Source organism: Gopherus evgoodei, chromosome 12, assembly GCF_007399415.2.
Source record: "Gopherus evgoodei ecotype Sinaloan lineage chromosome 12, rGopEvg1_v1.p, whole genome shotgun sequence".
Taxonomy (NCBI): domain Eukaryota; kingdom Metazoa; phylum Chordata; order Testudines; family Testudinidae; genus Gopherus; species Gopherus evgoodei.
Window position 1 is genome coordinate 8,416,436 of NC_044333.1, and position 19,232 is coordinate 8,435,667.

A 19,232-nucleotide genomic window follows, 5' to 3' on the forward strand; every position below is an offset into this window, starting at 1 on the left:
AACTGGAGAAGTAGCCGTTGGAATCTTCTTGCTGAGCGAATGACAGAACTCACTTAGATTTGACTTATTTCTTACCTTCCTGGAACAAACTCTGGGCCCGATCTCCCCTCACCTGGGCGTAAATATGGAGTAACTCTGCTCCAGACTAGCCAAGTGCGTAAGTGAGGACAGAATTAGGCTCTCACAATCTACTTTGTGCCCATCCTTTGGAATAATATAATTTTATCTTCTGGCCTCCTGTGTAGGAAACCTGCAGCCATTTTTCATACCACGCTGGAAGCCGTTAACAAAGGCAGGAATTTGGTTTGACAAAGAAACAGCCATGTGGCACCACACTGATCATTAATCAACTTGTAGAAAAAAAAGGAGAGAAAACTAGCTACTGGAGCTTGCAGCCTATCAAATCCGAGGCACTTACCGATAAGAATGAACCCCACTGCTATGATGTAGGTCAGCATGTAACCCCTGATGGGCTCCTCATTCTTCCCATAGCCCTTCCCAAAGAAGCCGATCAGAGGGTAGAGCTGGTCCTTGCACAGGCACTGTGGAGGAAAAGAGATGTCATCTAGACTTGACAGGCACTGCGGACTAGTGGTTAGAGCTGAGAGCAAGGGTCGACTGACGCACGATTCAGTTCCAAGCACTTTCACTGGCTCAGCGTATAGCCTGGTTCTTGAGTGGACTTACTCCAGATTTACAACAGTGTGAGAACAGAATTTGTCCCCCACCCTAGAGGCCTGATATATTTTTAGAACCAGTTTGCCCATTCCTACTGTCAGGTCCCCTTCACTTTGGAAACGCTAACTGTAATAACTCTGACTTGCATCGCAGTATCAGTGGTAGCAATCCTACCTGATGAGGTATTGCCACCTCGAATGGCACTATGGAAAGGTCAGGGGATGTCACCTTAATTATCTTAATTCATAAAATGAACAAAAGCAATGGGCCATATTCTGCCCCCTTGATACTCTTGCAAGCCCATTGAAAGGAAAGAAGCTGCATGGGAGTGACAGGACAGAATCTGTCCCATTAGGATTAGCATGAAAAAGTAGAAATGTGCATATCCCCCAGCTCGTGGGCTGCACTGCATGATGGGATCAGGTGGAACAAAGCTCCGGGCAGAAACCCCAGAAGCATGAAGAGTATCAAAAGAATCTGTCCAGAAAACTGGTAATTCCCAGTGATTAGGGTGACCAGATGTCCCGTTTTTATAGGGACAGTCCCGTTTTGGGGGACTTTTTCTTATATAGCTGCTATTGCCCCCAGCCCCTGTCCCGTTTTTTCACAGTTGCTATCTGGTCACCCTACCAGTGATGCATTGTGAGGCCCAACCATGGTGGTTATTCAGCTTGTTATAGAACTCACAGTGCCTACGCGTGGTGGACACTCGGCCTGTAATTATGGTTCTGAAATGCCGTGGACTCGTGTTTACTGTATACATGAAAGACAACACTGCAGATGTTTTCGTGGTCCCCTGAGCATGCCACCATCTCACCTGGAAGACTTTGGGTGCTGAGACCAGGCAGGCCAAAGCAGAAGAGAGGGTGGCCCCGAAGATTCCAGCCGTGATCAGGGGGGCAAATCCAGATACCATGCTCATAGTCTACAGAAAAAACAGGAGGAGACAGGCAAGAGTGATGCTGGAGTGATCTTACAGCCTGGGCTCCTCCCCCTGGAAGCTTCAGACTCTGACAGCCACCACTCAGAGCTCCTCAGAGCACAGCTTATTACAGCCAAAAACACCCTACGCCAAAAGAACTTTATTAAGATTGCAAAGTCAAGCACTCAGAAGGTAGGAAGTGCCAGTATTCAGGCTGCCTGTGCAACCTTAACTCAGTCCTCTAGCGCATATTCATTATAATACAGTCGTTAAATACATGGTCACATGCTATTTTTCCCCCCACAGGGCCCCACCTCATTCACGTCACAGGATGCTCTGGGAATGAATCAGGGTGGTGTGGATAAAGAGCCCGTTTTCTGTAAGACCCTTTCCTCATTTGTTGCAAGTTACTTTTTTAAAAGAAAGCAGCAATTCAGGCAACTGTCCTATCACCCTCAGTGGCTACTGGCTGCATTCACAGAATCATAGAATCATGGAATATCAGGGTTGGAAGGGACCTCAGGAGGTCATCTAGTCCAACCCCCTGCTCAAAGCAGGACCAACACCAACTAAATCATCCCAGCCAGGGCTTTGTCAAACCTGACCTTAAAAACCTCTAAGGAAGGAGATTCCACCACCTCCCTAGGTAACGCATTCCAGTGCTTCACCACTCTCTGAGTGAAAAAGTTTTTCCTAATATCCAACCTAAACCTCCCCCAATGCAACTTGAGACCATTACTTCTTGTTCTGTCACCAGGTACCACTGAGAACAATCTAGATCCATCCTCTTTGGAACCCCCTTTCAGGTAGTTGAAAGCTGCTATCAAATCCCCCCTAACTCTTCTCTTCTGCAGACTAAATAATCCCAGTTCCCTCAGCCTCTCCTTATAAGTCATGTGCTCCAGCCCCCTAATCATTTTTATTGCTCTCCGCTGGACTCTTTCCAATTTTTCCACATCCTTCTTGTAGTGTGGGGCCCAAAACTGGACACAGTACTCCAGATGAGGCCTCACCAATGCCGAATAGAGGGGAAAGATCACATTCCTCGATCTGCTGGCAATGCCCCTACTTATACAGCCCAAAATGCCTTCTTGGCAATAAGGGCACACTGTTGACTCATATCCAGCTTCTCGTCCACTGTAACCCCTAGGTCCTTTTCTGCAGAACTGCTTCCTAGCCATTCGATCCCTAGTATGTAGCAGTGCATGGGATTCTTCTGTCCTAAGTGCAGGACTCTGCATTTGTCCTTGCTGAAAGTCATCAGAGGTTCTTCTGGCCCAATCCTCTAATTTGTCTATGTCCCTCTGTATCCTATCCCTACCCTCCAGTGTATCTACCACTCCTCCCAGTTAAGTGTCATCTGCAAACTTGCTGAGGGTGCAGTCCATGCCATCCTCTAGATCATTCATGGACATTTTATGGTTTCCCACACCCAGGCCAAAGTGACCAACCTACTTTGAGCCTTCTAAGCCGTGCTGTTGAGAGCACCAGAGTGACAGTACCTGGTAATAATTGCTGAGCCCATAGTGACAGCTTTGCTTCTGAGCACACTCCGTGAAGTTCCAGCCATAGTCACAAGCAAGTCCTTCGCAGCCCAGAGAGCCAACAGGAATGGAGTCATTCACGCTGCCAGAGGCATCACGTACCACACAAGCACCTAGGAGGGAACAGCTCCCATTCACTACCCATCTGTCTTTTCCAATACGATGCATGATGCCCAGATGTGCTTTAATAAAGGCCCTCATGTAATTGTAACCCACTATGGAGTGTGTCTTACAGGTGCCCTTCTGTGCTGATCCACAGAGGAGATAAGTCTGTCACAGTCCCCATCTAGAAAGCTTTAGCTCAAGCTGTAGCCACTTATGCTTTCCCCTCTGAACCAGCGACCTCCAATCTCCATTGTGCCAACCAAGACAGCGGCTATCACAGACTGCCCATTCATTTTGCCCAGTGTCCCAAGTTTCTGGCTGCTCCTGGAATTAGCTTGTTTTGTTTTTAAAGTAACTTTCAGCTGTATCAGACATGTCCATGCTGCACAGGCTTCCACCCAGCACTAACTAAAGCTCCCAAGGTCCTGTACCGTGGATAGTACATGTTGAACCCTGTGTCAAACCTGGGTTGAATTCTTTGGAGACACTTGCAGTGTTGCTAACCTCAAGAGGTCAAAGTTCCTGAATCAGATCTCAAAAAATCATGAGATTTTTAAAAAAAATCAAACTATAATTTTATTAGTCTGTTTTTTGACTGTTTAAATCCCCTCTACTCTGCACCTCTGCTGGTACCCAGAATCAGAATGGATATCTGAGCCAGACTTAATCAAAGTGCTCTGTGTCTCAGGACTCCTGATAACTGATGAACATGAAAGCATTTAATTAACCAAGGACATTTCATCATATGTCACTTCCTCACCACCTCCATTGATTAAGTCTAGGCATGTTACTTACCAATTGTAGCAGAAATAGCCAGATAGGATATTGTAGTCCAGAATATAGCCATCAGAGTGCCTTTGGGAATGGCTATAGCTGGATCCTAAGCAAGGGAACCACAGAGTTACACAGCAGCATTCCATAGGCACCACAAAATTATCTTTCATTTTTGTAGCTATAAAGAAGAGAAAACACTCCGAGATACTCAAAAATCGAGGACATCTTTCAACCTGATACTTGCACTGTCCAGAGTCTGGATTTCTTAACCTGCTGGGCACTCGGCAAAGCCCACTTTTGGTGCTAGATGTTTGGAGGTGAAGTGGGATTGATGGGTTGGTGTGTTGGAAATCTCAGAGTGTGTCGCACTGAATGTTGTTTTAATCTACTTAAAGTGACAGTGACAGAGGATAGCGTATGCACTGGCCTCATCTGGGAAGAACTATCACAACTAGTGATCAACAGAGGAACTGGACGGCCCAATGTGTCAGTGGTACAGGAGGAACTAAGGTTTAAAGTAAGGTAAAGCCTCGGGGACAAGATAGGAGCTAAAAAATCAGCTAAACAGCTGCCAGGCTGGACAAACCTCATAAGGATCCAAGGTGCCAGAAATGGCCCTAAATTTGAACTTTATAAACATGTCATTACAAGGGAGGGTGTGGTGTCTGGTGAATAAGGAAGACAAAGTTGGGAGTTGGGCTGTGCAGAAGCCAGTTTGTGTCTATAGTTTGGTGCTCTTGTCTTTAATAAGCACCTCCTCTTTAAGAAGGGCTGGGATTCCATGTATCATGCAGCCCAAACCCTTGGATCCAAACACCTTCAGAACTCCGGAGTGTTTGGTGTGCCAGTCCAAATCGGCATGTTGGGCCCATCTATAACTGATTCGATTTGGATGCTTGCAGTCAAACTATCTGACATTTCTTTGGGATGCAAAATGAGCTGGGACTCTCTGAGCCCAAGCTCTTGGGAGAGATTTCCAATCATTTTTAATCTGCAGCTAGCTCAACACTTCTGCAAGAACGGTCTTCCTCACATGATTTTGGCACTCATGCCCCAGGCAGGAAGGGCAGAGTCCTGTGGAAATGAAGAAACAAAGCTTACCAAACTTTCTCTAACTTCAAACATAGTTCAGTTTATTGCTTGGGCAACTGATTTATCCAAATCAGATCAACCGTCCCTGTGTAATAAATGTAGGTAGCCCAGTATTAATTCAATTCAATTCTATTCTATGTAGAGTCTTGTAGTGCATCCACCACTGCGCAATCTAATGCCGCCATCCTGCAAGAACCTTTGGGCATCGGACCCCTGAACTAATGTAACTGAGCATCTACATGGGTGATAGGTGCCACCCATACAGAGCAGGATCAGGACTTAAGAACCTATTGAGCAGAGTTAGCTGGAAATGCAGTAAAACATATATATCCGGGAACATTTCTTGGAATTCTGTGTTAAAATTTTTAAAACTTCAACCAGTTCCATGGCCGCTCGAAAAACGAATAAAACATTTGTGATTTTTTTAAAATTATTTTTACTGTTCTTTCAAAATTTGGATAAAATGTTTTGAAAACACAAATATTTTGGCCATCTCTAAAACAGAGATAGACCAAAATCTTATCCAAGTAAAGCAGGACCTGGATTCAAACCGGGCCTGCTCTTGGATTTACAAAATCAAAAGCCAATCAAGGAAGTTTTGCCGACTCTGGAGTTTGCCCGTTTCTGACACACAGAGCTTGATTAACACAACTTCATTCCTGCCTATAGCACACAACCTGTGCCGCTTGCCCTTGTGATGCTGCATTGGCTAGGAGTGGTAAAAACCTACCTTCAAATCTCCTGAAATGTTGGCTCCAGCCAAGATGCCAGTCGCTGATGGAAAGAAAATGGAAAACAAACCAAAGAAGGTGCCATCTGGTCCGCGCCAATTTGGCACAAAGTTCTGAGCAAAAATATCAGCTGAAGAAGAAAAATATTTTTCTATCAATTCCAGTCTACTGGATCATTTTAATCACATTTCTTTCATTTTAAAGGCAATGGTTGAAACAGGAGCTGCAGTGTTTCAAACCACTATTGAGAGGCGACCTTGCAGCATTCTATTGTTATTTATATGGCACCCTAAAACGTGATAGGTGCTTTCTTGTCATGGAGTTAGATCAGAGTTTACAGTCCAAGGCTCTGATTTTGCAAGCAGATCAGTGGGTTTGCCTAGACGTGTCCAGTTTTTTAAAGGTATTTAAAAGCAAGGCCTAAGTGATTTAGAGGATTACATTCCATTTTCAAAAGTGCCTAAATACCTTTACAAATTTGGGCCTGGGTTCCTGCTCAGGTGTATGGATCTGCCCATGCCAATCTGATTGTGAAATCAAGGTCTACACAGACAACACAAAGTCTAAGGAGGGCTGGGAAAGGAAGCGTCATGAGCTAACTTCTTGTTTGCTATTTTTACCCCTCAATATGTTATAGCGTTGGGTCTTAAAGTGGACAGAGCAGAATCCAAATTAAAGATGCTTCTAGGTCTAAAAAATTATTCGGCCACTGCCTGTCTGGAGCTTTTGCTCCAGGGGGTTAGAATGATTCCAGCAGGAATGGAGTAACTCACTAAATAAAAGGGAAGCATTTCATCACAGCCTTAATTATCACAACGGTTACATCCATTGATCCATCGAGCTCTCTCAATGATAAGCCCTTTCCCTGGAAATAAATGGGCCTTCTGTTTGACAGCAACAAACAGCCACATTCGGCCGAATCATTTTGATCCTTCTTATGTCAAAAAGCAAATGGTAATTAAGACAAATGCCAGCATATTTTATCCCCGGGAGTGAAATCAATGGGATCTGTGGATGCTGAGCACTTATGAAAATGAGGCACATGCAGTACTTGCATGCTAGGTAAATGACACCCAAAAGAAGTCTACGGTCCCAGTGGTCTCCCACTCTTCACTCAGAATGAGGGTCTGAAGTGGATTGCACAGCCCTGGGCTGAAACACGTACTGGGCTGGGTCCCCTGCCACACGGGCCTGGTCCATCTCATACACACTACAAGAGAATTCACTTCTCTGCCCTTGGATGTAGATCCTTAGGGGCCTCCAGCATCTTGCAAACGTTCAGCAGAACAATCAGGAAAGTGTCATTGTCTCCCTGGAAGCCTTATTCTGTCCTAGGCCCCCTGAATCCTCTGGGCGGCCCTGCACACCGCTCTTACTCCAAACAAGTAGGCCAGAGCGGGCGCTTAACATGAGAGGCTGTTTTCCTTGCAGGCACATAACAGAGAGGAACGAGATACATTTCTGTTACATGCTGCCCTACTATCCACTAACTACCAGGACACTGAGAACAAAGTGACCATATGGAAATGTTCAGTTCAGCACTGTACTAGAGCATTCATCTACATTTGTAAATAAACCATAATCATGCTGGCACAGTAGAACAAAGCCCTGGCTGGGATAATTTAGTTGGTTTTGGTCCTGCTTTGAGCAGGGTATTGGACTAGATGACCTCCTGAGATCTCTTCCAACCCTAATCTTCTATGATTCTATAATCCAAAAGCCACATAGTCCACACAAAACTAACCAGGCCCTCTCCACTGAAATGGAACAGCAGAGATTATGGTGAGATCTCCGAGCACCAAGACTTTCTTGTTTTGTGACATGTACCGGAGAACATTTACTCGCACATTATCATAATTAAGAGTCCTGTGGAACAGAAAACTCTGGTTCAAACTTAACTGTAGTCTTGTTCCCATTCCACCATAATTCTTAGAACTAAATTCCAACTGACACAGTAAACTGACTGAAAATACATTCTAGCCAGTTTATATGCTTATCTGCCCTCCCCCGCACCTTAGTACCCAAATGCCTCACAATCTTTTAATGTCTTTGTCCTCACAACCCCCCATTGTACAGGTGGGGATTGAGGCACAGAGACAAGTTGCATGAGATCACACAGGAAGTTTGATGCCAAGCAAGAATTTGAACCTGAGCCTTCCCAGTTCCAGGGTGCTTCCCTAATCACTGAACCATCCTTCTTCTTCCATTAGGGGATGTGTTTGTCTTCCTTTTTCACTGTTTGTTTGCTTACCTGCAATCATCAGTCATTCACGCCGGCTCTCCCAGCCATCCATGAGAATTAGTAAGAGTTCCCCTCAAACTCCTGCCTCTCACCACCGCTGGAACCTACCTCGGTAACTGAAGAATCCTTTTGCCTGCTTCTCCTCGGAGGCTGGAATCACCGTCCCCACTATGTAATTTAAGAAGGAAATCATGATGACTATGAAGAACAGCACCTGTGCCTGAGAGAACCAAAAGAATCCAGCTGAACAATCTGCTGGCTGAGTACCTGCTGCAAACGCTGTACAAGGGGGTGGAGTGAAAAGCACAGGCAGGCAACTGTGAAGCTGCAAACAGGCCCCTCTGGAGCAACATTCTGCCCTTGTGACTAGTAGGTCAGGGTAAGCAGCCTGTGCATTCCTTCCAAGCTGCAATGCTGCTTATACCCTAATGCTAGTTGGTGAAAAGGAGCAACCCAACCTCTTCTCCGTACCACGCTTCCTGCCCCTCCTAAACTTGGGGACAGATGGATCTCAACCAACTTAACAGGCTGAGCTAAGCATCAGTTCTGGCTAGACCTGTAATACAAGATGCAGCATGAACCTGGAGTCTGTGTTTGTCTGTTCCTTGGCCAGCAGACTTTTGTGGCTAGTCAAAGGAGGCAAACGGCAGCATCTGAATAAATGAACCAGACAAAGGACAGCACTGAGGCAAACGCGGTGATAAGATTCAAGAGAGATTTGGATATTCCTATGAATGAGAACAGATTCCACACTTTCAACAGTCAGAAGAAAGTTATATCTGGGCTGACAATGCTTATGCTGCAGGGCAAAAACCAATCATCAGGGAGGGTCAGGAAGGATTTTCCTGGTGGTAAGAATCTTGCAGTTAGGTGCATTATTGGAGGGAGGGTTTGGCTCCACTATTCCCTGAAGCAACTGGCATTGGCTGCTGTTGGAGGCAGGATACTGGGCTAGCTGGACCATGGATGTGTTGTGGTATGGAAATTCATAGGTTCATCCTAACAACTGAGACCATTACCTTTGCTTCCCATTCCATTCCGGCCAAGGAAATCCCAAGTAGCACTGTCACCGTGATGACCCCTATGATGCGGATGTCATTTGTGGGGTCTACAATAGGCGAGTTATGTTCCTGGGAAAGGAAGCCCAAATCAGCAGTCTGCAGTTCTGGAAGCTGATGGCAGAGTTGACCCTGACCATACAGACAGCATCCAATTCCTTCACTTCCCTCTGTCTTTATATACTTTTAAATTCCTCTTCTTATTCAAAACCAATAGAGAACAAAGGGGCCTATAAACCCATCATTCTTTTGCACCAACATTCAACCAGCTAAGGCATTTCAGTTGGCTGTTACCTTAAATCTGGTCTGCCAGGCATTTTTCTAGACTTTTATTTTACATTAAAACATTATGGTCATACTATTGGCTGAGTTCTTCAATGCCGGGACTGTGTCTTACCAAAGTTCCACGGGGCACTGCGTGAATGGGTGGGTCTATGTAATTTGGGGTGTGTTTAAGGTATGGATCTGTAAAGTTATTTATACTTCCTAAATAAACAGCTTTAAAATGATCTTTAAACCAAATTAATAATTAAAAAAAACAATTTCCAGTTTCAAACCAGGCAGGAGGAGGCTGTAGGGAACAAGCCTGAACTGGCAAACATGTGGAGTGGAAAAGCAACTAGGTCAATGTCATCTCTAACGACCATGATTTCCATGGTGATTGATTGCTGTTGATTATTAATTGTTGGTTATTGATTTGAGTATTGATAACTAACCAGTGGCTATAAGTGATTAATTACTAATCACGGGTCAACTATTGATTATTAATTTGCTTGTAATTAATGCACTTGCAATGGCATGTAAAGCGCAAAAAGTTTTATGACAGACAAGTTGAGGGGAAAGAGGAAGAACAAATACAGATTTTTTTGTACGACTAGATTCACTGTTGGCAGCATGGCAGAAGTTGGCCTTTAAGAAGGACTTAAATGTTGACATGGGGCAAGTCCTTGCGGATGAGATCGGGGGGCAGGGAGGGGCACCATGAAACAACTCTGATTCCTCACCTGGATCAGATCGCGCACAGTTTCCGCAAATCCCACCGTGTGCATCGCCACAGCCACGGCATTCGCAAAGGCAAATATGAGACCGATGGAACCACCCAGCTCTGGACCGAGGCTTCTTGAGATAAGGAAATACGTACCACCTAACACATGCCAGAAACATTCCATTGTTTAAATACTTCACATGCAGGATCAACATTGCAGTACCTGAGGTGATCACAGATATTCAGGAACCAAATAATGCCCTTCATGACTTTTTGTCCTCCTCTCAAACTAATGACAAGTAGGACACTATGGCCTGTGTTGCAGATGCCTACCTACATCCATGCACTGTATGTATGGTGAGTGACAATGGCACAGGGAGATAGGAGAAAAGGCTCAACATTTTACAAGGCCATTTATCAGGATCTGAACATCAAAGTTCAGGCAAGTCTGGATCTGGGGTTTTGGGTCAGACCCATCTCTAATTAAAAAAGCATTAATTGTGTGCTCCTAAATCAGGGGGTAACCGTGTTAGTCTGTATCCATAAAAACAACAAGGAGTCCAGTGGCACCCTAAAGACTAACAGATTTATTTGGGCATAAGTTTTTGTGGGTAAAAAACCCATTTCTTCAGATGCCACTGGAGAAGTGGGGTTTTTTTACCCATGAAAACTTATGCCCAAATAAATCTGTTAGTCTTTAAGGTGCCACCAGACTCCTTGTTGTTTTTGTGCTCCTAAAGAATCCCTGTCTAGGAGAAGGAAGAGTTTGAAGGGAGAGTTAGAACTAGACAAGAGCAAACTCTTGAGAAATTGGCATGAGGGAACTAGGTGTTGATAAGACAAAAACAGACTGAACCTTTATTTAACACGTCAGAGATTTCATATTTCAGTTTCACCCTGGACTGCCCCCCTTGGCCAGAGACTCCACTACAAGTCATGTGAATGTCCTTGCTGAGCTGCTCTCTCTCCTGCCAGGGTGGGTCCGGAAGCAAAAGAGATGGAGGAGGTTGCTTGAGGAGATGGCAGCCCAGAGTTCTGGGACTCAGGGAGCTGGGTCTGGGGATTCTGGGGGGCCGGAGCCTCAGGAGGAGACATCTCCCCTCCAGCCAGTCACTGACTGCTTCTATCACTTCTTCCCCATATCCAAGGTGAGAGGGACTGCCTGGGACCTGTCACCCTTCCCCTCCAACCAGAGAGACTGGGGTCTGCTGAGAGAGACCGGTGCCACCTGGGACCTCTTCCTCCTCTCCTCTCCCAGGAGAGACCAGGGCCAGCCAAGATCTCTCCCCTCCCATCAGAGAGACTGCCCCCATTCCCAGCTCCTGGCTTCCCAAGTCCTCATCTCCTTACACCGCCTCCAGAAGGGGAGATAGCAGCTTGGTGAGGATCTATATGTGGTGCTTGGAAATGCAAAGGGGGGAACCCCATGCACACATGTGCCTTTTGGAACCTGATCTCTGCTACTTATTAAGGAACCAGAGCTCCCTCCTTAGGAAAATTCTGGTTGCGCCCCTGGTTTGATCCAGTGATTCCTGAATCAATTCTGAACCCAGTAACTTGTGGTTGAATTACAGCATATCCTTTAGAAAGGCATCAAGTTTTGACTTAAAGATTCCAAGCGATGGAGAATCCACCACATCTCTTGGTGAGCTGCTCTAATGGTTAGTCACCATCGCTCTTGAAAAGTGGCCTCTTATTTCCAGTTTGAGCTTTGCTGCCTTCAGCTTCCAGCTCTGGGATGCTGTTATGCCTTTGCCTGTTAGACTAAAGATCCCCTCATGTCAGATATCTTCTCCCCTGTAAGTACTTATAGGCCATGATTAAATAACCTTCTCACCTCCTCTTTGATAAGCTAATTAGATAAGCTAACACGGCTACCCCCTAATTAGATTGAGCTTCTTAAGTCTCTCACTACAAGGCATGTTTTGCAGCCCACAAATGAATTCTTGAAGCTCTTCTCTGAACCCTCTCCAGTTTTTTAACATCCTTTTGAAAGTATGGACACCAAAACCGAACACCGTATTCCAGCAGTGGTCTCCCCTCTGATGTATGCAGAGGTAATATCTACTCCCTGATCCTGCTCAATACTCCTCTATTAATACATCCAGGTATTTTGCCCACCGTCCTACTGGAAGCTTGTGATCTTTCGGTAAGCAGAGCCCCTAGACTTTCTTGAGATGCATCAAGCACTATATAGGGAATAGTCCCGTACTGGGCAGAGAGATGAGGGGGATATTACATAGCCTAAGAGGTCTTTTTCATCTCTCTTTTCAGTGGCATTTACCAGAGCTGTATCCAAGCACAGCATGTAGAGTACCAGAATGTGAGGGACTCGGTGGGAGCGGGAGTGTACAGTGGGTGATGAGAGCCCTCAGAAGGAAAATGGGACCCAAGCATTACCTGATTTCACTTTGCCGTTGGTGGAGATGGCAGAGATGGACAAGCCTGTGATGCTTGTCACCGTCACAGACATCAAGATAATCAGCCATGTGAGCGCTGCAGAGAAGAGGAATTAATTTCCCTTTGTTGCATGGTGAAGAAAGCAATACCACCATCTCTGACCCTTTTCCTTGGCACCCTGTACATCGATCCATAAAGTCATCCTTCCCCTCAATCTACTTCTTCCAGGATGTCTATAAGGGACCATGTCCTCTTCTGAGCCCAATTTCTATATTGCATCTGCCTGTGTCTATATCCCTATCCCACCTTCTCCATTGCTGTCCCATAGACACCAAAGCCCAGGTTTTAAAGGTATTTAAGTGTTGCTGAGCTAAATGTTGCAACAACTAATAGATTTAGGAGCCTATGTCTTATTTTCAAAAAAGATTTAGGAACTAAATCCCTCAGTCAATGGGATTTGGGCTCCTAAGTTCCTAAATAACTTTAGAAAATGAGATTTAGGCTCCTAGATCAGTTAGGCTTTGCAATGGGGGCACAGAACCCCCTGAACACCTTTAAAAATTGGGCCCAAGGATATCGTGGAAGTGAGGGACTATTTTCATTGTGTCTTGAATAGTGCCAACCACTCTGTTAGGGCTTCTAATGAGACAACATCTATCAAATATAATTGTTGCTGGTAACTATAGAGAATGGAGATGCACCTACCAATTCCTGCCTGTGCAGTGATCCAGGACAATCGCAAATAGAGAATCACACCCCAGATGTTCAGCATACATCGAATCTAGAAGGAAAACAGCAACATTAATCTCATGTGATCCTCTGCATAGCTGACAGTATGCGTGAATAGAGAAATGGCGGAATTGCCAGCTCAGACCCACCACTCCTCATGTCCAATATCTTACCTGCAATAGTGGTCAGTGCCAAATGCTTGAGACCCATGAAGTGGAGTGACCTGCTCACAGGAAGTTTTCCTCCTAACCTCATCAGTCAGAGGCTCGTTTAAGCCCTGAAGTGTGAGGCTTCATTTCCCTTCTAGAAGTTTTTTAATCCATCCTATTGCAACTCTATGGTGTCCGTGTTATCCATGTCAACGTCTAGCTCTTATCTAGCACTTGTCATCAGTAGATCTCAAAGAGTTTTGCAAAGGAGGCCAGGCTCATCATCTCCCATTTTACAGATGGGGAAACTGAGGCACAGGGCAGGGACATGACTTGCTCCCAGCCTCCCAGCAACAAAACCAGGAATGGAGCCCAGGTCTCATGAATCCTAGTCCAGTGCCTTGTCCACTTGGCAACACTGCATCCTGTTCGGAATCCTGCTAAGCTCTCAGCCTCAGTGATCTCTCTGTGTTAGGTATTTCTATAACACCCAGGGCCATAGCTGAGCACATCACAATCTTTCAGTATATTTACTCTCACAACACCACTCTGAGGTAGGCCAGGCCTATTGCTATTACCCCCCTGTTACAGCTGGAAACATAGGCACAGAGAGATGAAGGCTACATCTATACGGCAAGCTCAGGATGTGACTTCCCAGCTCATGAGCACATCCTCAGGCAAGCTTGAGTATATGTAGCGATGTAGCCACGGTAGCCCTGGCAGTGGCAACACAGCTGAGCTGCGCAGAACACGTACCCACCCAGCCAAGCATTCAGACTGAGGAATAAGGCGTACGTTTTTAAGAGTAGTGGTCATTAATCGCTGGAACAATTTACTTGGGGCCTGGTGGATATTTCTTCACTGGCCATTTTAAAATGAAGATTGGATGCGTTTTCTAAAAGATCTGCTCCAGGAATTATTTTATAGACATTCTTTGGCCTTTGTTATACAGGCATTAAGACTATATGAGAACAATAGCCCCAGCTGGCCTTGGAATCGATTAACCTGAAGCTGGTGAGTCTGTACTCGGTATGGCTCATCCATGCCTTCACTGCCTCTACTACACATGCTACCACAGCTGCACTGCTATTTATACTCATGCCAGCTTGAGCAGAGTTAGTGCAAAGACATGTACACAAGCAGGGGAATCGCACCCCTAACATGAGATGTAGATGTAGCCTAAGTCCCTTCCCCAAAATCACACAGGAAGTCTGTGGTGGAGCAGAGGATTGAACTTGAGTCTGTCAGGGACCAGCCTAATGCCTTGAGCACAGGACCACGTTTCCTCTCTACCTGGATATGCTACCTCTGATACCTTGTGGCAATGAGTTCCACAGGCTCATTGTGCATTCTGTGTTAAAAAAAAAAGCATTTATTTGTATTGTTTTCTGAATATGTCACTTTTCCATTTTGTTGAATGTTTCTTTTGTTCTTGTATTATTAGTAAGGCTCCGAGTTTGTCACGGAGGTCACGGAAAATCACAGATTCCATGACCACTATGACTTCTGCAGCAGCCTGGCCCGGGAGCCACCTGAGCAGCTCAGGCAGGCCCTGGGCCAGTTGTAGCAGGAGTGGGGGGGGCTCAGGGCTGGGGAATGGGATGCAGGGCAGTGCTTACCTGGGGGGAACTCCCTGGAAGGGTGACAGGAACTCCCCTCCCTCAGCTCCCAGCTCCACGTGCTGCCTCTGCCCACAGGCACCACACCCGCAGCTCCCATTGGTCGCGGTTCCCAATCAATGGGAGCTTCAGAACCAGGGCTTGGGGTAGGGCGGAGTGGAGGCAGCATGTGGAGCTAGGACCTGGATAGGAAGCCTGCCCCAGCCCTGCCAATCCCGCCCCCATAGCACCCGCAGCACCCTCCCAGGCTAGCCACCTCCTAGCACCTAAGACTCCCCCCCAGCCTGCTCCCCACCATCTCCAGAACCCATGGCACCTCCCCCAGGCCACACCTCCCCTGAGCACCCACGGCACTTCCCCAGGCTGCACCCCCAGCCAGCACCTGCACCCCCCCCAGCACCCATGGCGCTCCCCCAGAGCCACATCCCCCACTGCGTTTTAGTCAGGGTATATAGTAAAAGTCATGGACAGATCATGGGCCGTGAATTTTTGTTTACTGCCCATGACCTGTCCATGGCTTTCACTAAAAGTACCCATGATTAAAACCTAGCCTTAATTATTAGAGAGGGTTAATAGAAATGTCTCATCTACCATCTCTAGACCATTCATTATGGTGTATACTTTTATCACATCCCTCTGATCTGTCTCATCTCTAAGATAACAGTCCCAATTCAATCTCCCTTCATATGGAAACCACCTTATTCCGTTTGTTATTTTATCACTGGTCTTTGACCCACCCCACTCCCACTCTTTCTGTTGTGTGCTGCCTGAAATAGGGTGACCAGAACTGAACAGAGTATTCCAGGGGAGGGCATCTGATCGACATATAATGAAATGAACATATTTTCAGTATGATTTCTCATCCCATTCCTTATGCCTCCTAGCCATTTGTTTGATTGTTTTTCCAGCACCTTGAGCAGAGACCTCCCTGAGCTTGCTGCAAAGATACCCAGTGGATGCAGTCAGGTTAAAACCTAGTAATGCTCAAGAATTATTCAGATGTTTCCTTCGAATCTGTCTTCTACTTTCCCTGTCACCCTAGTGTTCGAGCATCTCACGGTCTTTAATGTACTTAAACTCACACCAAGTAAAGTGCTATTCCATTTCACAGGTGAGAAACTGAGGCACAGGGTGGCTCTGTAACACACAGAATGCCTGCAGCAGAACACAAGATTGAACCAGATTGATCCTAGACTGATCCCCTTGCCCCTGGACCATCCTTCCTCCCTACCTACAGCACCTGCCATTTGTCAAGTTTAATCTTTCCTGCCATCAGGTGGCTTAATATAACGGCATATGAGGCATCAGGTTTGCATCAATCTGTCACACTAAAACAAGCTAGATTATACACTGAACCCAGGGAGAAGAAAAGTGCCGCCCTGATTTTCAAACCCAAGCCATTACCCTGTGTATGGGTCCATTGAAGTCAATGGGATGGCTTTAGGAGTGATTTACAACTTGGGGAGAGTGAAGGTGGCAAGATCATACTGTACATGAATTGCTGCCAGCATAGGACCCAAGATCTCCGATTACACTTCTTTCTGGTCTGTACTCAGCAAAAAAAAAAAAAAAACCCCAAAAACTTACCATCACCCCTTTCACCCATCCAAATCGGACAGGCTCTCCCTGAGGCTTTTCCCCACCCTCACTGCCATCTTCCTCAGTCGTTTCATCACTCAAGCCGTTACTTTTCTGCGGTTCGTACACCGGGTTGTGGAGACAGCTATTGTCCGACTGAGAAAGCAGAGAGAAATCAAGTCACAACAGGGCATAGAGGTGGGACAGAAAGGAAGATGTCTGGGGACATATTAGAACGTGTCGATTTTCAACCCTCCCTTTGAAATTTTTAATCCTAGAGGTAAGCAGGAATGTTGTGCTAGAGACAAGGACCTGTCTCTCAGTAGGTGTCTGTACACCACTGAGCACAATGAGACCCCGATTTCAGTTCACAGCATCATCATACAAATAATGAATCACACCACCACACAAGTAGCTATGTACTCCTGTTTCTTCTTCCAATACTGTAGATCAGAACTTGCAAATAACAATAATACCTAGCTTGTGTATAGTGGTTTTCATCAGTCGGCGCAGATCTGGGGACTGGAGACTTTGGGGTTTTTGCTTCACAGTTAATTAATATTTGTACAGTGCTGTGAAAATATAAGGAACTATGGGTGAGATTTTCACAATCTGTCTGTCTTAAGGACTGACATGGCCCCCATCACTATGGGATCTGAGTACCTCACCATCTTTAGTGCATTTATCTTCACACAATCCTGGGAGGCTGGGAAGTGCTGTTATCCTCATTTTACAGATGGGGAATAGAGGCTAAAGACCAGATTTTTAAAGGTATTTAGGTGCTTAAAGATGCAAGTGTTTTCAGTGGGATTTAGGTGCCTAGGAGCTTTTGAAATCCCCCATAAGCAGCTATTTGCATCTGTAGGTGCTGAAATCCTTTAAAAAACCCGGCCCTTAGTAAAGGCGGTGGGAAGCATGGGAAAAACACTGTTCACAGGATGTCTCAAAAGGAGCTTTCATCAGCAGTGTTAAGGACAACACAAATATCTCCGGGCACGGGGGCAAGATGATGGCAGGTTTCAATGAGCTCCAGGAGCTTGTTGACTATAGGCTGCAGAGAAACGAGTCTATCTTCAGCTCATCCATGGAATGCTGAGATAGCAAACGACCCCAGTGGAGTAGGCCTGTGACCTAGATCACGACAACAGAGTGCTTCGCAATAGGATGCGCACTGATCATGTCACACAGCCCTGCAGTTTTTACTGCTTGAGTCTGTGTAATGCTGGTACACCCCTTCCCAATAGCTAGAGTAAGAGAACTTGAAACACCTTGTTTGAAATTACTGAACCTCCATGACTACTTTCTTAAGAGCTTTGGCAACAGAGAAGGGGGTTCTGGGTAGGGATGCAGATAGATACTAGCTAGGCCAGAGATTTTACAGACCCTGCAGCCCTCTTCCCCCTCTAAGTAAGGGGTACAATAGTGGGGGCAGTTTAGGGAAAACATGCCCTGCCCATAGTCAGTCTGTTTGCTGGATTTGAGTCTCTAGGTCCAACAAGCCAGGAACTTTCAGCACTGCTAATTTCCCTTGAAAATGTAAAACCACAAGCATACCTCTGTTTGGTGCAAGGTCCAGGTAAATGACCATAACTGTGCAGAGAGACTTCAGCAGCATTCTTTTTATTCCCCAGGAAAGAAAAGGATGGGACAAGGAAACATAACCCTACACCACCATTTATGAGGCAGATTCATGGGCAAAGATCTCACAATAGAGTTGGAGAACCATTTGCTGTGACTTAGAGCATCAGATTTCACCTTTGTTGCTTGTTAGTAGACAGATTAAGAACAGATCACGCTTTCCACCCATGGTTCACAGTTATTCAGCGAATCTTTCTATGACATGTGTTTGCAGAAGACTCATTTCAAAGTCTACATTTCTTCTGCAGGGACAGAGATAAGCACAGAAAGAGTATTTGCTACACACAGACTACAGCACTGCTCAAGTAACTCAATGCTAGACAGTCCTCCTACATAGCTTACCTTCAAGAAAGAATGTAGATCTTCCAGCGTGGGCCTAACTTTACTGGTTTCACCTGCCACCTTCGTGTTGGCGTAATGTTCGTAAGTCGGCACAACATCCACTGTGTTGTAGCCAAAGGTCCTCATGTAGTAAGTGCTGCTGTGGGTGAGGTGGCTGGGATGGGTAGCCTCATAGGTGACAGTGTCAGGCTGTCCATAGTGAGGTTTGCCGCTGTCCTCGGTGCTGATCAGGGTGCTAATGGTGAACCTGCCATTGGCATGAGCCAAGTCAGTTAATTCTGTGGCGGGCAACTCCGCCATTTTATCCCTGCTCTCCTCTCTGCCTGGGTCTCTCTTGGTCAAGCGATGGAGAAGCTGCTATACTATAGGCGGCACACAGGAGCATATGGAGACTTTATACACAGCAAAACCAGAACGAACCAACTGGCCGCCACTTAATCAATTACTCATGGGGAAAACTAATTGGCTTGAACCACACAGAGCTGGTCGTGGAAAAGAACAGCCTGAGGGGGTATCAAAATGCCTGTTACCCGAATCGCTGACTCCCAGTGCCTGATTGGGGCTGCGATAACAGATTGGAGATTAAGTCCCAAGGACAGATCAGTGGGAGAATGTGGAGTTATGTTTCCCCTGCAGCCTAACCAGG

General features: G+C 45.9%; 1 protein-coding gene across 2 annotated transcripts in view; it reads right to left on the bottom strand.

The window, feature by feature from the left end:
• The window catches only part of SLC12A3 (solute carrier family 12 member 3), a 42,276-nt gene extending 23,390 nt beyond the window's left edge, over nucleotides 1–18,886 (bottom strand). For both annotated transcript variants that reach the window (XM_030581603.1, XM_030581602.1), the window contains exons 1-12: nucleotides 18,587–18,886; nucleotides 16,616–16,762; nucleotides 13,237–13,312; nucleotides 12,532–12,627; nucleotides 10,151–10,290; nucleotides 9,108–9,218; nucleotides 8,197–8,308; nucleotides 5,846–5,976; nucleotides 4,045–4,129; nucleotides 3,103–3,257; nucleotides 1,496–1,603; nucleotides 419–542 (exon numbers count right to left, since the gene is read on the bottom strand). In XM_030581603.1, the coding sequence (XP_030437463.1) occupies nucleotides 419–542; nucleotides 1,496–1,603; nucleotides 3,103–3,257; nucleotides 4,045–4,129; nucleotides 5,846–5,976; nucleotides 8,197–8,308; nucleotides 9,108–9,218; nucleotides 10,151–10,290; nucleotides 12,532–12,627; nucleotides 13,237–13,312; nucleotides 16,616–16,762; nucleotides 18,587–18,886 (1,585 nt within the window). The remainder of the gene's footprint in view (nucleotides 1–418; nucleotides 543–1,495; nucleotides 1,604–3,102; nucleotides 3,258–4,044; nucleotides 4,130–5,845; nucleotides 5,977–8,196; nucleotides 8,309–9,107; nucleotides 9,219–10,150; nucleotides 10,291–12,531; nucleotides 12,628–13,236; nucleotides 13,313–16,615; nucleotides 16,763–18,586) is intronic.
• Between the last annotated feature and the right edge of the window lie 346 nt (nucleotides 18,887–19,232).